This window comes from Ptychodera flava, chromosome 22 (assembly GCF_041260155.1).
Source record: "Ptychodera flava strain L36383 chromosome 22, AS_Pfla_20210202, whole genome shotgun sequence".
Taxonomy (NCBI): Eukaryota; Metazoa; Hemichordata; class Enteropneusta; family Ptychoderidae; genus Ptychodera; species Ptychodera flava.
The window spans coordinates 15,038,993-15,056,927 of record NC_091949.1 but is presented as its reverse complement, the minus strand read 5'-3'; the positions used below and the strand labels follow the sequence as shown (position 1 = coordinate 15,056,927).

The window sequence follows — 17,935 nt, the reverse complement described above, 5'->3', positions numbered from 1 at the left end:
ATTTCCATGAGGAAGGTGATACCATGGAACATATTTATCATAGCTAACAAGATCACAAAATTTTCCTTCCTGAAAACAGAAATATCAGTTAAATTTTTTTTAACAAAATTCTTGGAAACAGGAAGTACATGGAACAACAAAAACCTGAACCAAACTGGAAAATAGATTAAAATGTAAGGCAAATGTTGGTTACTAAGACCTCTGAAGAAATAGTCATAAAACTCAAATAGCATCAATAGATTCTTTTATTGACAATGTACTCATGACAATTGAATTAAAATTGCATTGCACTGCACTGCTATGTGAAAGCAAAACACAAAGATGTTGAATACATCTGTTCCTAATGAAATGCAAATTCTGTAATCCTAACTTCATTCATGTAAATTTCATAAGTAATTCAGTGTAGAATATATTCGGCATATTTCACTTGGAAACAGAACAAACTCAGATATTGATGTAAAATGAAACAGCACACAAAGGTATCAAGCAGTGTTTTGTATATAATCAGCTGAAATGTTATTGGTGTTCTTCCTTTGAAGAACTGAAGGATAGTGCTATTCCTAGATAGAAAGATCCATCCCCCGAGGGCGCTATCTATGCTCCCCTCAGTGAGCGCCCTCGAGTGACAGATCATTCAGTCTACACTATTTAATGATAGAGCAAAAACAAACATATTATCAGCATGGCAGAAAAGTTCTCACACTCTGGATTGAAAACAAATTCCCACATCTATAAAAATCAATTATCTGCTGGGTGAGTAAAAAGTAATATTGGGTCAAAATCGACATGTATTCTCAACAATTTGGCATTGTATGTTACAGCGGATTCAATCTGTGAAAATAATGATTTAATACAGTACACATTTCTATTTTCATGGGGTTTCAAATGATACAGTCTTTGCTAAAATGCAAGACAGGGGACATGATATGCTTAACTGGTTTTCACCAACTTGACCTGATGGTGACATATGAACTTGGCATAAGGCTTAAGTCTTGGCGTTTTATTTTCATTCATAACATTAAAATGCTTGGTCATTGTTACATACTTTCCTTTCTTCACATGTAAGCTGATAACAATGAAAATTCTGGCAAGTTTGCTATGAGCGATATTACAACTTTTCTTGAAAGTCACTAAAGGATTAAAAATGCAGCTATAAATTCAAATGAGACAGACTCGGGGGGAATGCTAAAAATCTGAAAACATTTGGGAACCTTATATTACCCTGACAATAGCTGTAAATCTCTATTATATTTTCATTATCGTTTATTTTAGAAAACAAGAGTATTATCTGATTCTCATCCACAGGTTAGGAAAATACAAATATTAGCCGTAAAATGATGACACATGTATTATGTATATGCAATGCTATTGCTGATAAATCAATGTAAAAATCATTAACGGTAACTTTATTTCACAAAGCATATACAGTTAACACCTATACTCCGTCCTCGGGTGACTCTCGCAATATCAGTTTTGGTAGCATGATGCGTCATGTGATGGGCACCTACATATAAGCTATGATTGGTTGTTGTTTCTGGATGTGACCTTTACCCTGATGCCATCTTGGGGTCGTAAGATGAGCTCACCCACTGGTTCCAACTCATCCCTGGTCTGGGTGGTTTCCATGGTGAAGTTTCTCAGAATGGAGGATAGAACCACTTTCTCTTCAAACATGGCAAACTTCTGACCTGTAGCAGTAAACAGAAGGAGCTCTGTTGTATTACAATTTTTCTCCTCAGATAAGGTAACCTTCTGACCTTTGCTACTGTGACCTTTACTCACTTTGACCTTTGACACACCACTGTTCTCTTCTTTTATATTACATTTCTTCTCAGATATGCATTAACTCAAAAACTAGGCAGGTGACTTGACCTTTGTTAGTGTGACCTCATATCACTTTGACCTTTGACACAATACCCACAAGATATATGATTTGTATTTGATCATTTCAACATTGACCACATGACTTGGAAATGCATCACATCAGCATTTGAATGTGTCAACTTTTCCTGCCAAAGCAACTTGCACTTTCAGGCTCTTTGATAGCTTGTGAACTTAGGTCATACAGTGACCTTTGACCTTTATGAAAGTGCTAGGCAATGTGCAGAAATAAAGTCTTACCAATACAATTTCTCAGTCCAGCTGAGAAAGGTACATATGCATAGGGATGACGGCCAGATGCATTCTTCAGAGAAAACCGATCTGGATCAAAGACCTCTGGATCAGGGAAGTATTTGGGATCACGGTGTAATGCATAGGGAGCCACCAACATCGCTGTCTCCTTGGGAACATCGTAACCAGCTATGCAGAGAAACAGACCATTAATTGAAAAATATGAAAGATATGACAGAGTTCATAGAAATTGTACGGTAGCTTTCTCTGTGATGCAAGAAGCAGTAACATTGTGTCTTGTAAGACATGAAATGAACTTTCAAGAATGATATCTTTTTTTAGACTCATGATTTGTGACGTATATCATATTCTTTGTTCAGCTGTCATTCAAATTCAATAAACAACACTCAAGTTCTCCCTTATACTTACACACAGAACTCTTTCCTACATAACCTTCCATCAGATATCAGCGTAAAATGTTTTCATCTATAATTTATAGCAATAGGTAACTCTTCTGAGGGTATGTACTTGACCCTGATCATTGATGTTGATGGCGATTTGACATTTTTTCTCTCAGATATAACTCTTGCTCATTGCCATGGTGATGCAGTTCGTACGATTGGTTGTTGTTAATACTCCTCGCTTGACTGTATATGTTGACTATATTCATCTTTTACTGTTGTTTTTTTAAGACTTTGTGCTTCAAGAACAGAAACAACACTCTCGCCCATTTGCCGAGAAACTTACCTATCTTGACATCCTCATCCAATTTTCTGGCAAAGATTGGGACAGATGGAAATAATCTCAAAGACTCCTTGATGACGCAATCCAGATATTTCATTGCTTTTAGGTCATCAATGGTTGCCGAACGATCACTATCACCTTTAAGAATTACAACAAGTACAGAGCATATTTTATGTTTTACATATTGATACATAGATATATATATATATATATATATATATATATATATATATAATATATATATATATATATAATTCTTTTTGTGAAATTTTTGCATACAACTTTCCTACTTAAGGTAGAATGGCCCTCTGGGAAAGATACTCAGACTCTCAAACTTTTACAATATTCTTTTGGTCTACCACTTGTGGGGGCTTATTTGAAGCTTATGGAATAAATACAGTTTCCACCTGCTCAGTTTTGTGAAATAGGAAATGTCATTTCCCCCATAGATAACACAGGGATGGCGGCCATTTTGAATTTCAAATGTTGGCATGTTGGGCAGTTGTTTCTCTAGTACCAATACTTGCATGTTTCATTTCATTTTTCACGTCTTTCATTTTTGAGGCGTGTACTACTTTAACAAAGAATACCATATAACTGGTGCTACAATTTGATTGCACATGTCTTTAGACAACTGGTATTCATGATATTGCTTGTTTCCGCTATTAACCTGGACACTCTTATATTAACATTATTTCTTAGTGCCAAATTTTCCAAAGAAAATTCAGATGTCTCCTGGGATGAGAATTTGTTCATAAATATATGCTTCTAATGTTTTTGAGCAGGATGGAAACTTGTAAGTGACCTTTGATCTTACATTAGGAGCCAAGATTGATGCGAATTCTATCTTAAATTAAAGACTTCCTTGTGGTGTGATGTTGAACTTGAAAGTAATGAAAGAGATACTAGCGTACATGTACATGTAGGTATCAACTACAGCAGAGTCTTATCAGTCTACGCTAACGCCATACAAGGAGCTGACAAATTTGAATAAAACATTAATATTCATGTCGTTCTGACCAATCAGTGATCGAATATACCACGCCCAGTAAATTCACAGCAGTTTCTTCCGGGTTGCGAACATCGTTACTATGTAAAATTTCAATCAAGTTTTGCATGCACAATAAGATATTAAATCTTTTTTGGATGTTTCGACTTAGAATATATCGCCCAGTAATGACAATGTGTAGCACAGCACCCTTCGGCAAACCATGCATTGTCATGCTTGTTCACCATGGGACAGCAGCAGCGTGCATGCCTAAAGCATATAGCAGCATGTTCATGGTTTTGTGGAGTGGCCATGGCATGGCTGGCCGCTGGTAGAATAACTATGCTTGAGCTATGATGACTGGACATCGAATGAGAGGAACACACAAAAAAACCCAGAAACTTATGAAAACACTACAGAAAACTGGAGTGATGATGTAGTCTCTTGCACATACGACGGTGGGGGGGGGGTTAGCAGGCATAGCGCCAAAGCCTGCAAAGGCGAGCGAGTAACCGTAAGGCAGCTACATCGATGACCATCATAATTATTAGACTGTTTTAAAGGTGTCGTCTTGGTGACTTTTAACCCTATATTGATCGTTACCATGGTTGTTTGCGCTAAAACGGGCGGTAGCACGTCTTTCAGACCGCTTAGAACCTGAAGCAGAGGTTGATTATCAAAATCAGCGGTGAGCTTCGAGATCGAAGGTCAAAGCATGCATAGAAATACATGTGCCATTTTCCACCAATCAACATGATCGACAGAAAGACCTTTCTGGAGATATGTGTAAAATTGCAATAAAGCTTCCAAAAGCAGTTCACTGATTAACTAATAAGTTAACTCATGAATATTTAAGTAGCTTTCCTTTTATGGCGTTATCGTAGACTGCTTATACAACTATATGCATTGTATTTACAGTGAAGTATGCGTTAGAAGAAGATAAGTTGATAGCAAAGTAATCCATCTATTTATATCTTACAATGAATTTTGGAAGACTTTTGATTTTAAAATTAACAAAAATACACAAAAGTCATCAAACAGAACCCGATGCTTTCAAAAAGAAAACAAAACATGTCTAGTTCAAAGTTCTCAGAGTGAGCATTTTACTGTCAAATCAAAAATGTACAAGCACTTCAAAACAATGCTGAGTATGTATGTTACTTACCAAATATGGTGTCCATTTCAGCCTGTAACTTTTCCTGCACTTCTGGGTGGCTGGCTATCAAGTAGGTTGCCCAGGTTACCCCTGCAGCAGTGGTGTCGTGTCCCTGCAGTGGTGGTAATGGGTGAAAATGGTGCATTTTATTAAGATATCATTGCCAATCTTTTGATGCTAAGATTCAAACCAATTGTTGATTGACTGAACTGGGATCAACAATCTGTGGCAAGTAACTGATCCAATGTTTGACTGGAGTATATTTTGTAAAGGTGACAAAAGTTGACTTTGGCGCTCAAAGGCTTACATGTATGTAGTGTATATCTCGTCAGTTCTTTTCCCCTTCTGCAACACACGGAAAGCTCACTTACTTGAAATTTGCCTGTTATTACTAGCATATACTTTATAATAATCCTTTAACACTAAGTTGCATTGATTTTCATACAACACACAGCAGTGTACAGATACAAAACACTGTAAGCGCCATAAAAACAGGACAAGCATCTCTAAAAAGTACAATTATATTATGAAATTATTGGGCGTCACTATTGCTGCGTTCGGATATATTTCTACTATGAAAAGCAAACTCCTATAGTCTCACAATTACATGGACTTGTCTACAGTATATACCTGTGTCAGTTCAATATTTGAATAAACCTAATTGCTTTAGGAATAGGGTTGGACAGTAACCCTTATCCTGCCAAGTTCATATGTCACAATCATGTCAATTTGGTTAAAACAAGTGGGGCATAACAGGTCCAATATGTTGCATAAAAAAATTTGAATGTTTGAAAGCCCTTGAATGCCTATATACATTATTTTCACTGACCCGACCTGTTGTACCATGCCAAGTAGGTGAAAATACATATATATTTAGCTCAATATGCTCAATTTAACTGTTAATTTTAATGACTCAGCACAGGGGGAGGCAAAACTGTCTAGCATTATAAATGTGGTTAAAAAAAATCCAGGGGATTCCAGGGATTAAAAAGTTTCGCTCAGAGCCCCCTGTTGGCTAGAACAGACTCACCTCAAATAGGAACGTATCAACTTCTTCTCTGATATCACTATACGTAAAGCTAGGATCAGCTTCATTCATGTACAACAACATATCTAGGAAGGCAAGACGTTTTCTTCCACCAATATTGGCCATCTCCATGTCTTCAGAAACCTGCTCGCCTCGTTCGGCTAGCTGGTTACGGAGTTCAGCAGAACGCTCTCTTATGACCTGGAAATGACAAGAAAATAACAAAGCTAAATTTATTTTTTGTTATCATTATTTATTTATTAGGCCCCATTATTTAATGAGTGTACCTTGATAACTCTATAGAGAATATATGTCCCCGAGGGCCCTCAAGATTAAGAAATCTAAAATTATAAGGCATTTTAAAAGGACAAATACCTCGTACCAAAATACTGATGGCATAAATACAGCCATCTGATTGGTTGAGAAGTGAAAGTAACTATGCTATATTCTCCATATCGCAAAGTTTGAACAGAGAACAGAGCCAGAGAAAGACTTTGACGTTTCACGCCAGCACATCAATATACTGTCATGATATTACAGCAATAAACCACCTCTAGCAACGGCTATACCACTCAGTTTTGACCAGTTCACTCCATTATGCACTCACTATTGCATATATGTGGTGAATTGGTTAAAATCTCACAGTAAACCCTTCACTGAGGGGGTTAAAATTGCTTAAACACAACATCTACAAAAATTTGTTAAAACTTATTCTCAATAATGTTTACATAACGGTTATATATTGACACACACTGTGTAAGTACTTATAACTTATGTTATATTTGTATTAAAATTATTGCTACCGAAGCCATAGAAATCAAACCAATTTGCAGTCAGTCCACTACATTCATATGACAGAGTACAAGCTTTGCCCACACTTGCAGGAACAACAAAGTATCATGTCTCACCTTGTTTGTCATACCATGCAGTATCTTCAGATATTTCTCATGTTTCTTTCCACTTTCTGTGATGTTGTACATGGTCTCAGGCCAGTACCATGGTGTTTTCATTCTGTCCTGAACTAGTTCACTGATGCTGTGAAAAATACGAGACCTGACTGAGTCAGCAAAAACCTGATAGCCTGACTATGTGTGATACAGTAAGCCTTGAGTAGTGTATGGGAAAATAAATATTCTTCAATAGATATCATGATGGGTGAGAATATTAACCCTTTCATTGCCATGGTTTAAACCAATTCCATTGTTTTCTATGGTAAAGTTGGACTTCTAGACTGGGAAATGGGGGTGAAAGGGTTAAGCAATAACAGTAAAACAGCTGGGACTTCACCAGATATACTTTTACTTAACCAATCATCAATTTGATAAAACAAGGTACAGTTTTGACTTGACCAATCCCATCAGTTTTGACAAACCAATCACAGTTTTGACTTGACCAATCACATGAGTTTTGACAAACCAATCACAGTTTTGACTTGACCAATCACATTAGTTTTGACAAACCAAACACAGTTTTGACTTGACCAATCACAGCAGTTTTGACAAACCAATCAGTTTAGACTTGACCAATCACATGAGTTTTGATAAACATTCACAGTTTTGACTTGACCAATCACATGAGTTTCGACAAACCAATCACAGTTTTGACTTGACCGATCACACCTTTGGCTAAACAAGTTACACTTTTACTTGGCCAATAATGGTTTCCTCTAAGCCAGGCAGAGTTTTGGCTTGCCAATAACAGGTTTATTTAACCAGATATTTCTTTCTCTTTGACCAATCCCAGCTTTGATTAAACCAGTTACAATGTTTGTCCAACTACCACATATTTCACCTACGCAGTCACATCTTTGGTCAAACAGGTCACACATCTTTCCCTGAACTAATCAAAATTTAACTATTTACATCTGTTACTTAACCAATCAAAGCCTTGACTGAACCAGTTAGGGCTCAACCTCACCCAATCATAGCTTTGCATTGATCAGTTACATCTTTTACTTACCCAATGACAGCCCTGACATATTCACTGTCACAGTTACTCTGAGCTTTCACCTCAATACCCATGGCAGTTTCTATAACAAAGAATATAAATGGCATAATGGCAAGAATATTTTACTCTTGTCACCTTTGGTTAAAATAGTACCAAGTGTAGACTGGTCTTAGTCCCTTAGCTTTTCTATGGTGTATGCAGCAGTTACTGTTGGCCATCGCATTCACCCCATGGTCTACGCGACAGTCTGCCCTGTAGGTGGTCTGTGTGCTACCCCATAGTCTACCAAAAGTATAGCTCCAATTTTGCAATCACCTAACCTAACTCTACTGTAAAACAACTCTTTTTAGCTAGCATCCTTTTTAGCTAATTTAGCTAAATGTTTTAATTTGCTAATTTAAGACGTCGCTAATTTAAACTTTTCCGCACATTTACTGTGGTCAAGATGTCTTTTCAGCTAAATTTCAATCCCGCTGAATGCAATGAAAATCAAAATTCAGGAAAAAAGCATGCAGCAAATTCAAAGTGTTGTATAGTATTTCAATATTCATATGCCTGCAGACTTTGGCAAATATATACCAGTTGTTTTGCGATGGGCTATGGGAACATGACAACTCTTTCCGCCCGCTTTGAGTACAAAGTTTCTTTCATTTGGAAAGCAGCTAGACTGATCACTTCACGACGACCTTCCCAACCATTAAATTTGGCTGTAGTTGGTATGTTTCCGTAGAAAATGTTTTTGTATTTTTTTTCTTTCTGTTACCATCAACATGCACAACAGAAGTACAAGGATGGAAGCACAAATTCAAGGAAAAATAACAGATAGAATCTGAAGTTACTGGTAAAACTGAACCTTTTGATACTGAAATTTGTATTATTCTATACAATGTAAATTTTAACAACCTATTAAATGCCAGTTACATAAATTTTGGGCTATGCAAATACATTATGAAACCATTTTTGATGATAAATTGGTATTTCTTGCTATGACAGACTCGTTACTCGTTCTGTTTTACGAAACACTGCAGGGTAAAACATAAACTGCACAGAAAGAATAACACTTGTCATGTCAGCAATTAACACAAAATAACTTGCTATGACGCAAATACTCAAAGTAGTTTATTAATACAGTTGTACAATTTCAGTTTTTTGACCTTGACTATACAATGAAATTTTGCAGATTAAATGTCCATTAGCAGTTTTATCAGGTTAATAACATTCACTTATGTAATCTGTCGATGGCTTCACAATGTTCATATTGATTACTTTATCTTTTAATGGTAAAAATTGTTTATGTGCATCTTTCATATTTACATCTACTTTAGAATTTGACAAAAACAAAATTAATCACTCGGGAAATGTTCAATACATAAGTAGAAACCTTTTAAATAACTATCAATAACACATTTTCATTTGCTAAAGTGAAAGTTGATGCATGTAGTTACTTTGATAAACACTGAGGGCGCTCTCCAGATGAACATTTTGAAAATTACCATATGGTGTAGATAGTGAGAATAAAGTACTTCAAAATCGATTGTGACAAAACAGTCCCATCCAAGTCTTGATTGTATATATAACAGCACTGATAGTAACTGTTTTATTTCACTAAAATACATTTCTATCTTAAAATGCACATGTCATTACAGCACTGAAAAATGCAAACATTTTTGTCGTTGTGTTCTTGTAAAGGTGCATACAATACAGGGTTGTACTGGAATGCAAAACCACAAAATGAAGAGAAACTGAAATTTTGACAAGCCACATAATGGACCTACGCTTTGGAAGCTTTAGCTACAATTGAACGGCTCACATTAACCCTTTGAGTACTGTAATTTTTCCCACCAAAACTCTAGTGCAACATTTTACCAATTTTTATGAGTTTTTCTGTAATTTTTCTGATAATTTTGGACCAAATGGACATCACATTTCAATGACTACAGTTTCCTATCAAAATTTTGGCAAAATTTTGAAAAAAATAATTGACTGGGGTATATTCTATACAGGCGGCAAAAATCGATGTTGACGCTCAAAGGGTAAAATTGTCAAAATTTTTCTTCTGATGGGTTTTTGTTTACAAACAATAAAAGTCAAAATGGAACGTTTTACAAAAATACGATTGGTGACAGGAATGGTATGAGGTGTTACGTTTCAAAAAAGCAGTAATTAACAACAATTTACTTTTCCATCCAAAAGTCGCACTCATGCACTTTTCTAATATTAGAACAAATTTGGCTATATCAAAGCTCTTTACATATTAATCAACACAACTGATACGAATGACACATGAGGATAATCTAACTTAAACGAAAACTTCAGATCATTGTATTTCAAACCACAAATAAGTGACAAATTCGACTCACCACAGATGATGTCCAGAACACAATGTGTAATCAAGGGAAAGATGTTGAATTCATCCTTGCCGACCCTGGAGTTCAAGTTCTTGACCAGTACAACTGCCTGGTCGTTGAAGACTTCCACAAAATGATTCAAAATCTTGAAGTGGAAGGTCGGGGTCAACAGCCTTCTTCTAGACTTCCATTTGTCACCAGTGCTGAAGTAAAATGACCATGCATTCGTTTATTCACTCATTCACATTCATTTAAGGTAGAATGCACCTGGGGCTCGGGGACAGATATTCAAACTCTCAAACTTTAACAATTCTTGTCTGATCTACCACTTGTGGCGGCCCATTTTAAAGCTCTTGGTGTAAGGAAACTTCTCACTGGCTTAGTTTTTTGAAATCTAAAAATTTCATTTTTCTCCGTAGAGTTAACACAGGGATGGTGGCCATTTTGAATTTTAAATATTCAGTAAATCATGAGTTATTTTTTCTCTAGAACCAAAATTTGCACGGTGAACCCCGATCTTTATTCTTGATTTTGAAAGAGAATGGTTGAAATATTCCTTGATGAAATTTTGAGCAAAAGTTTACGTCTTTTACTTTCAAGGTGCATACTTCCTTAAGTTGTAAATACACAGTTTATTAGCTTCATTGCCTGAGCTTTTCAGTACAATTTGTAATGGCATCCAACTGAAAATTTAGCTTTAAAGAAAAATATCCTGTTTGTGAATGAGGATTCAGCATTATCAATCAGCGTGACGTATACAAAGCACCAGATTTGCTAACTGGTTTAGAATTGCAATTAATCTGATGTAAGTTGTTAGAAAATGTGTGGCAAATTCACATTAAGCAATTTGTGTTCATGACAAGTAAATGTTTAATATTATTGCTGTGTAAGTGTACTCTCAGTGATATTTTGAACAAGTCTTTTGGCTTGAATTGCTTTTATTGAATTACATGCAAAATGTTATGTAATTATGCTGTTACATTACCAGCAAGATAAGATCAAAACATAGGGTGATGCAAGCAGGAGTAAAGATCAGGGCTTTACAGAATTTACCCTAAATTATACTGATGAGATTCATCACCTTGAAAAGGTACAAAGAAACTCAACACAACCTACTTCCAGATATGCAAACTGAGAGTTTATATACATGCTCGATCAGAAAAATACAACAAATAGCATCCGGATATCATAATTTGATAAAAGTGCATTAAAGGGACATTATTTGTATCTTTTGACTTTTTTTTTCATTTTTTCGATGACTGAAATCCCCGGTCAAATCAATGGGAGACCTAAATTGTGACTATGGACGGCTTTAAAGGTATGTAAAACCACCTTCTTGCTCTTTACGGCAAGGTTCAATGTTGGTAAGGGCGTCCGCGCGATTTGAACCAACCGCCATGATTGAACCCCTGCACATGACCAATATTACTACGCATACGTCAACCATCAAAGTACAGCTGGAACGTGAAAGGCCTGTGACCTACACACTAACTTCAGCACAACGGATATCGAGGAGCACACGGCGCATAAACAAATGCACGTATCACAAACTACTGTCAAATAGTGAAACTAAGCAGGGCATTTGCTTGTAAGTTTGATTTTAGTATCGATGACACGGACTGTGAAACAAATAAAACCATAGACGCAATTGGGTCAATGGTAAAACTAAAACGATGTCAGATTGCTGTGGTGATAGTGAAACAGGTACAGAGTAATGCATTTCCTGTGCATTTGATCGTTAGCAAATCTTCGTCAACTTTTAAGATGTTTTGGGTATTTTCTTGCCATTACTTTTTTCGTTTTACAAACACGACATGATCACTTGTTGAACCTGGAAACATCGCACTCGGACTGAACACTGCACGGTGTGTAGCATCGGTGACATTGTGACACCGCGCCGGGCGAGTACTGTCATTGATACTGCTCGCGATTGGAGTCACCTCTCGACACACAAGATCTGTTTGAATGTTGTTATTCTCTGTGCATCATGTAATTATTTGTATCAGTTGAATCGCATTTCGAACCAAAAGTGAGGACATCGCAATGACAGTTGCCTAGACCCGTTCGCTTACGGCCTCTGTGCCTCCGTTGGCTTTACGTAAGAAGCGCAGCTTAGCACATCGTGTACCTAAAGCCCTGCGTACGGCCTCCACGCCGTGTAACGCCGGGAACACACAGACCTGTACGCAGGGCTAACCGTGTACCCAGGCGAGGTGGGTGTGCTTGAAAACGAAACTCAATGCAAGTTTGGGATTAAAAATGGGTTGTTTTTGGTGGAGAAACTGCACGCTGCAACCGTCGGGTACTGCCAGCGGTTTGGCACAGCCCTGCCACGCAGAGTTAGCTTTCACCCAACAATGTACATAATGTACGTGTCGGTCGCCAAAGTACAATTGCTCAATTTCGCGATCACCTCGACAATAACGTGACTGTCTACTGAAGTTATATATCCCTTCATTTTACTCTGTTTTCACATTTCTATGCCCAAAGGCTTTGGGCAAGTCTACATATGCATATGGAGGAACGAACGAATGAAAAAGATCAGCAATTATAGGCTTGTCGTCGTCAGCTGGTACTGGTAGGCATTTGAAATGCCCATTCTAAAATGTGCTCTGCAGCAAAGAATAGTGTATCTAAGAGCAGGATTGGCCATCAAGATCTCCATGAAAAAATGAACCGTCAAAATGTAAACTGAGCAAACGGGATCGGTAATAGGGAATCCCGAAACTGCAATACTGCGTTTTCGACTGTCACTTCGTGTGGTTTATTTTTTTACAACGCGGATGCTTACAGCGGCCTAGGTAGTAATAGCAGTGTGGTCTGATCGCAGGTCAACCTGCCAACTCTGAGGTTAACAGTACCCTCCATTAACCTCAGATCCAAGGTTTTTCTATACGGTGTACGCAAACGGGATGGAAGTTGTCTATGGTCGACCGTTTTTTAGACATCTTTCAGTAAGTCGAACAACATTATCAACTGCTTGTTTGCAACAATATGAGGTCAAAAGATACAAATAATGTCCCTTTAACAGGTGATAGATAGAAAGGAGAAATGGGCTTTTCACAGCGATATAAAAGCAAAGATACATGCACACACCTCGTGAGCAAACCAGTGCCAAGCCATGGGTGGAGAAAATCATAAACGAAGGCTTTGGTGATGTGTTTGCTGCTATTGAAAATAATCTAGAAAGAAAACAAAGAATACAGAAATGACATGAATTTGTGTCTTTGGAGTTTAATAGTCTGCGTGAGCACTGAGATAAAATAATTACACAACTTCTAAAATTAGACGGAATATATAGAAGTCAAGGTAAATGGGTAAATCTTTACTGAAAATGTGGTGTTGATTTAACCCTCTCACCACCATGGTTTGACCCAATCCCATTGTTATCAATGGTGAGTGTGGACCTGTTTACAGGGAATTGGGGGTGAACAGGTTAAGGCCCATCATATATCATGCTGAGACCAATTTTTGGTATGGACGACCACGAATGAGAAATATACATCTAGACAGAACAAAGAGTCTTTGGATACTACAGGGATAGGATCATATATTGGGGAGACATTGCAGTGTCCAGGTCATGGGTCAAAAGTCAACTGTGGATACAGGCTCAACTTGAATTTTTGATCAGAGATGTATAAACGCCAATTGTACATACCTCAGCAGCGTCCGCTCGGTAGACAAGCACAATGGGTACAGGGCCAAGCCACAGTCTCATAAATCTTGAATCTTCATAATCTACAACCCATTTTAAGATTTGTTTGAAAAACCCTGAAATAATGGGAACATATAAAAGAAAAAATATGATTGTTTACTTTGAAATCAAACTGCACAGCTATTTTCAGTATGAGGAGGATAATTATTTTTCCTTCTGGTCAAGTAAATAAAAATTTGGCAGTATTTAAAATTTTGTGAATATGATGTTTACCAGATTTTTTTTTACTTGGTGATAATAATGAACATTTTTTGTCTCTTTAAACTGATTTCAAAATATCTGCAGAGCTGGCATATGATATCTAAGCATATACTGGGACACAACTTAAGCCGTAAATTAACAACCGGACCTCATTCCCTAATTAACTGGAGAGAAAGATGTTGGTTTGTTGAGGCATTTTTATTTGTCAGGAAAATGTGCAACACCTAAAAAGCAGACTGAAAGATCCGTCGCTTGAGGGCGCTCTCTATTCTCCCCGACGGATCTTTCAGTCTACTAAAAAAGGTTCAATGAACAAAAACATTCTTGTTACTCTTGTTACATAATAAATCAAGCAAAACAAAGTAAGGTTTACAATTTATTGGATCAACTACTCACTCATTAGCCTAAGAGGTTCATGTGTGTTTTTGTGAAAACAAATGACATCATATTTTTTCTTTATCTACGATTCAGTAAGTGGGGTCAAAGGTCAGTTTTGCTGTCAACTTAGTCTCTGCTTCCTGACACAGAGCACTACCAGTTATTTCAAAAAAATGACACAGAAATTACCGTCTCTTCAGAGCATCAACTGTCTTTTGGTTGAATACAGAAACGGCTAGTATAGATCAAATTGTGACTACGAGAAAGTGCAGAAAATGTTTGAGTACTAGCTGTGAAAAAACAAACAAATGTTTTTATAGACTTGGCACTAATCCTCAATGGTGGAAAAACAGAAACAGCATCGATGATGCATAGGCCAACAGATGAGTTTATCGTATCTGCTGCCCTCCATGTGAAAACAAAATAGGAAACTTTTGCCCTTTAGGAGCACAAGAAATTCTTGTCAATTTATTTTTATTTCAGCAGCATTGTCCATCAGAAATTAAAGTGGTTCAATACACCTAAGAGACAGTGTTTTGGATGCCAAAATTTTTACAATAATTCTGTCATGTGCCACTTCAGTACACTATTTTCATAGTCTTGCTTTGTGTTGAAATCAAAAAGTTCACCTTCCTGCCCCATTGAGTAAATTAAATTAACAATGGTTAAAGCTGCCATTCTGCATTAAAATGCCAGAAAATGTTGAGTGATTTTTTCTAAAATCCTAACCATTGCACAGTCTCCTCTGATTGTTATTCTTAATCATATAAGACCAAAGTTTAAAGTTTCTTGTAGAGCAAAGTATGAGCAAAGTTTAATCCTTTGAGTGCTGTAATTTTTCCCACCATAATTTTAGTGCAACATTTTACCAAATTTTGTGAATTTTTCTGTAATGGTTCTGATAGTTTTGGATCAAACTGACTTAATTTTCATAGGCTAACAGTTTTTTACCAAAATTTTGGAAAAAATCTGAGTACAAATCGTCTGGATCTGAAAAAAACATTGTCCGGCCATTATATTCTATGAAAGGGACAAATGGACTTTGGCCTATACTGAGTTTACAGCCATGAGTACTATAGCTGCCTGATAAGAGTTCTTACCTCTCTGAGTGAATTGAATTTGCGATAGCTAAAATGAAGGCAGTGATGGTTGTTTTTCTTGCTTTATGAATCTATCTCAACAGATATTTTGATTTTTGTCCCTTTGTCAACCAAAGTTGCATGCAATTAAGATCCAGTTCCATGCCACTGGGTGCATATACTGTGTAGCTTAACATTGAGTGCATTGAGTAAAATGAATTTTGAACCCTGAGGTCAAACTGCAAAGATTACAAAAGATTTCTACAAATGTCACTGACTGTTACTTTAGTGTTTTCACTAAAATCCATTCTTTGATTCTCTGGACTGGAAAATAATTCGAAATGGAAGAAGTTTCTGCTGACAAAAATATCATATTTGCTGTTTGTGTGAACTTTTGCTGTCTTGTCATTCAGCATGGGAAAATTATGTTTACCCTGTATAGTTACAATCGATCTTCACGCCTTATTTTTAACGTCATCATGTTCTATATAAACACTGACATTAACATCTGTAGAAGCTTTCTGTTAGAACTTGTGATGGGCTATACCAATAGAAATATTAACCAGGCTGTCACAATTAATGTCTCAAGGTCAAGTTCAAAGATGACAGACCATGCCACAAAATATTCTTCACTCTGTCCCATTACTGACATGTAAATATATTTTTCTGCAAGAGCAGAAGGGCCACAGAAACATTAAAAGTTCACTTTGTCATAGTTAACTTATGATTAACTGGTATTTGCAACATATAAATATACACTTTCTTGCAATACTGACCAAGTTAAAGTTATATCAAAGTGTTAATTGTTCAACTTTGGCTGAATATTAATTATTCTACAGTAGAATTCATTTGTCAATCCAGAGTAGAACTAATTTGTCAACAATAACATATTTGCAGATATCGATTTGACACAGAGCATTGTATTGTCAAGGCAAAGTACATTGTATTGAACCACATACTATGTGGAGAGGAATACGTCCAAGGTGTTGTGCCGTTATGGAAGAAAAAGTGATGAAAATACTATCAAAAGTTACAACTATTGTCCCCATTTTCCGGTTAGCATCTATTTTCAATTCTCAACATAAGCTCCAACTTCCGATAATATTGCGTTTGCCATCTTTTAGAATCGGTTATATAATGTACGAGGAGATCTGGAAGTGAGGAAAAAGACAACGAGGGAAGATACCGATGCCAAAATTTCGTAGTTTGGTAAAGCTCTCTGCAAGATTCGTCAAACTAATAACGCCAGTCCAAATCCCATCTATGCCTTCCCCTTATGTACCTTCCCATGCACATTTGGAGCCGAGGAGAGCGACACTTTGATTTTGAGGATGGTTTTGTGCTACGCATTATAATATGATAGAACAAACAGGCTGAAAAAATAGTCGTGCGCCATGAAGTATACGCATTATTTCACAACAAGAGTCTACATTGAGCTCGTCACGGGTGGTTTAACGTTTACAGTAACTCGGTGTTGGTTTAAGCAAGTTCCGTTTTATTTGCGGTGTGCAGTCGGGCGCGACTGAATGATGCGATACAGCTTTGACCAGCAATTATTTTTGTATATCCATGTACAGAGGAACGGGACGGTGTATGCATGCTGGGCTTAGTTAGAGTACAGGCGCGTGGGGTAGGGGGCATGGACATCTTAAATTACTGTGCGCTGGACTCTGCAACACCTGTGGCCAAGGGTCTGCATTTATCTCCATGGTTATTGGTTAATACCTACCTCTCCCGTCGCGTTCAAATTGGTGGGCATTTCCAATGAACGGAATGGCTGCTGGACCGGGCATTCTGTTGACGACAAACCATAATCTCAAGTACTTGATTAGAGGGTACGCAATCGCCGCTAAAAGAAACGTGAAGAGAATTATTGGAACGGCGACAGCCATGATTGGCATCGAGTTTTCCTCTGGTCAAATGACAACAATCGCGTGGTGGCTCAGTAGCACTTCTACTTCTATTTACTCCAAACACTGCAGTTGCGGATTCATCTAGAAAGTTGACACATTTGAACGATGAGTCGTAGTCGTCCCATGCACTAATGAGTCATATTTACACGTAATTACACCACGGGTACGGTACAAGTCATGACATTTGGTTTTACCGTTGATGGCGCTCTTCGAGCGTCAAAGTCCGATCATAGTATAGACATGGAGGTAGCCTCAACGATATTCATGGGTCCACCCATGTGTGTGACAGACAGATCATAGACCCTCGAGGGTTTTTCTCGAGGGTCT

General features: G+C 37.2%; 1 protein-coding gene across 1 annotated transcript; it reads right to left on the bottom strand.

Moving 5' to 3' along the window:
* Nucleotides 1–227: 227 nt before the first annotated feature.
* On the bottom strand, nt 228–17,808 carry LOC139122762 (cytochrome P450 4V2-like). The gene is made up of 11 exons (XM_070688464.1): nt 17,425–17,808; nt 13,981–14,093; nt 13,419–13,504; nt 10,335–10,525; nt 7,987–8,056; nt 6,936–7,062; nt 6,031–6,228; nt 5,010–5,112; nt 2,860–2,994; nt 2,122–2,301; nt 228–1,688 (listed from the first exon to the last, which is right to left on the bottom strand). Exons 1-11 carry the CDS (start codon nt 17,594–17,596, stop codon nt 1,516–1,518), a joined length of 1,548 nt encoding a protein of 515 aa, XP_070544565.1. The 5' UTR covers nt 17,597–17,808; the 3' UTR covers nt 228–1,515.
* Between the last annotated feature and the right edge of the window lie 127 nt (nt 17,809–17,935).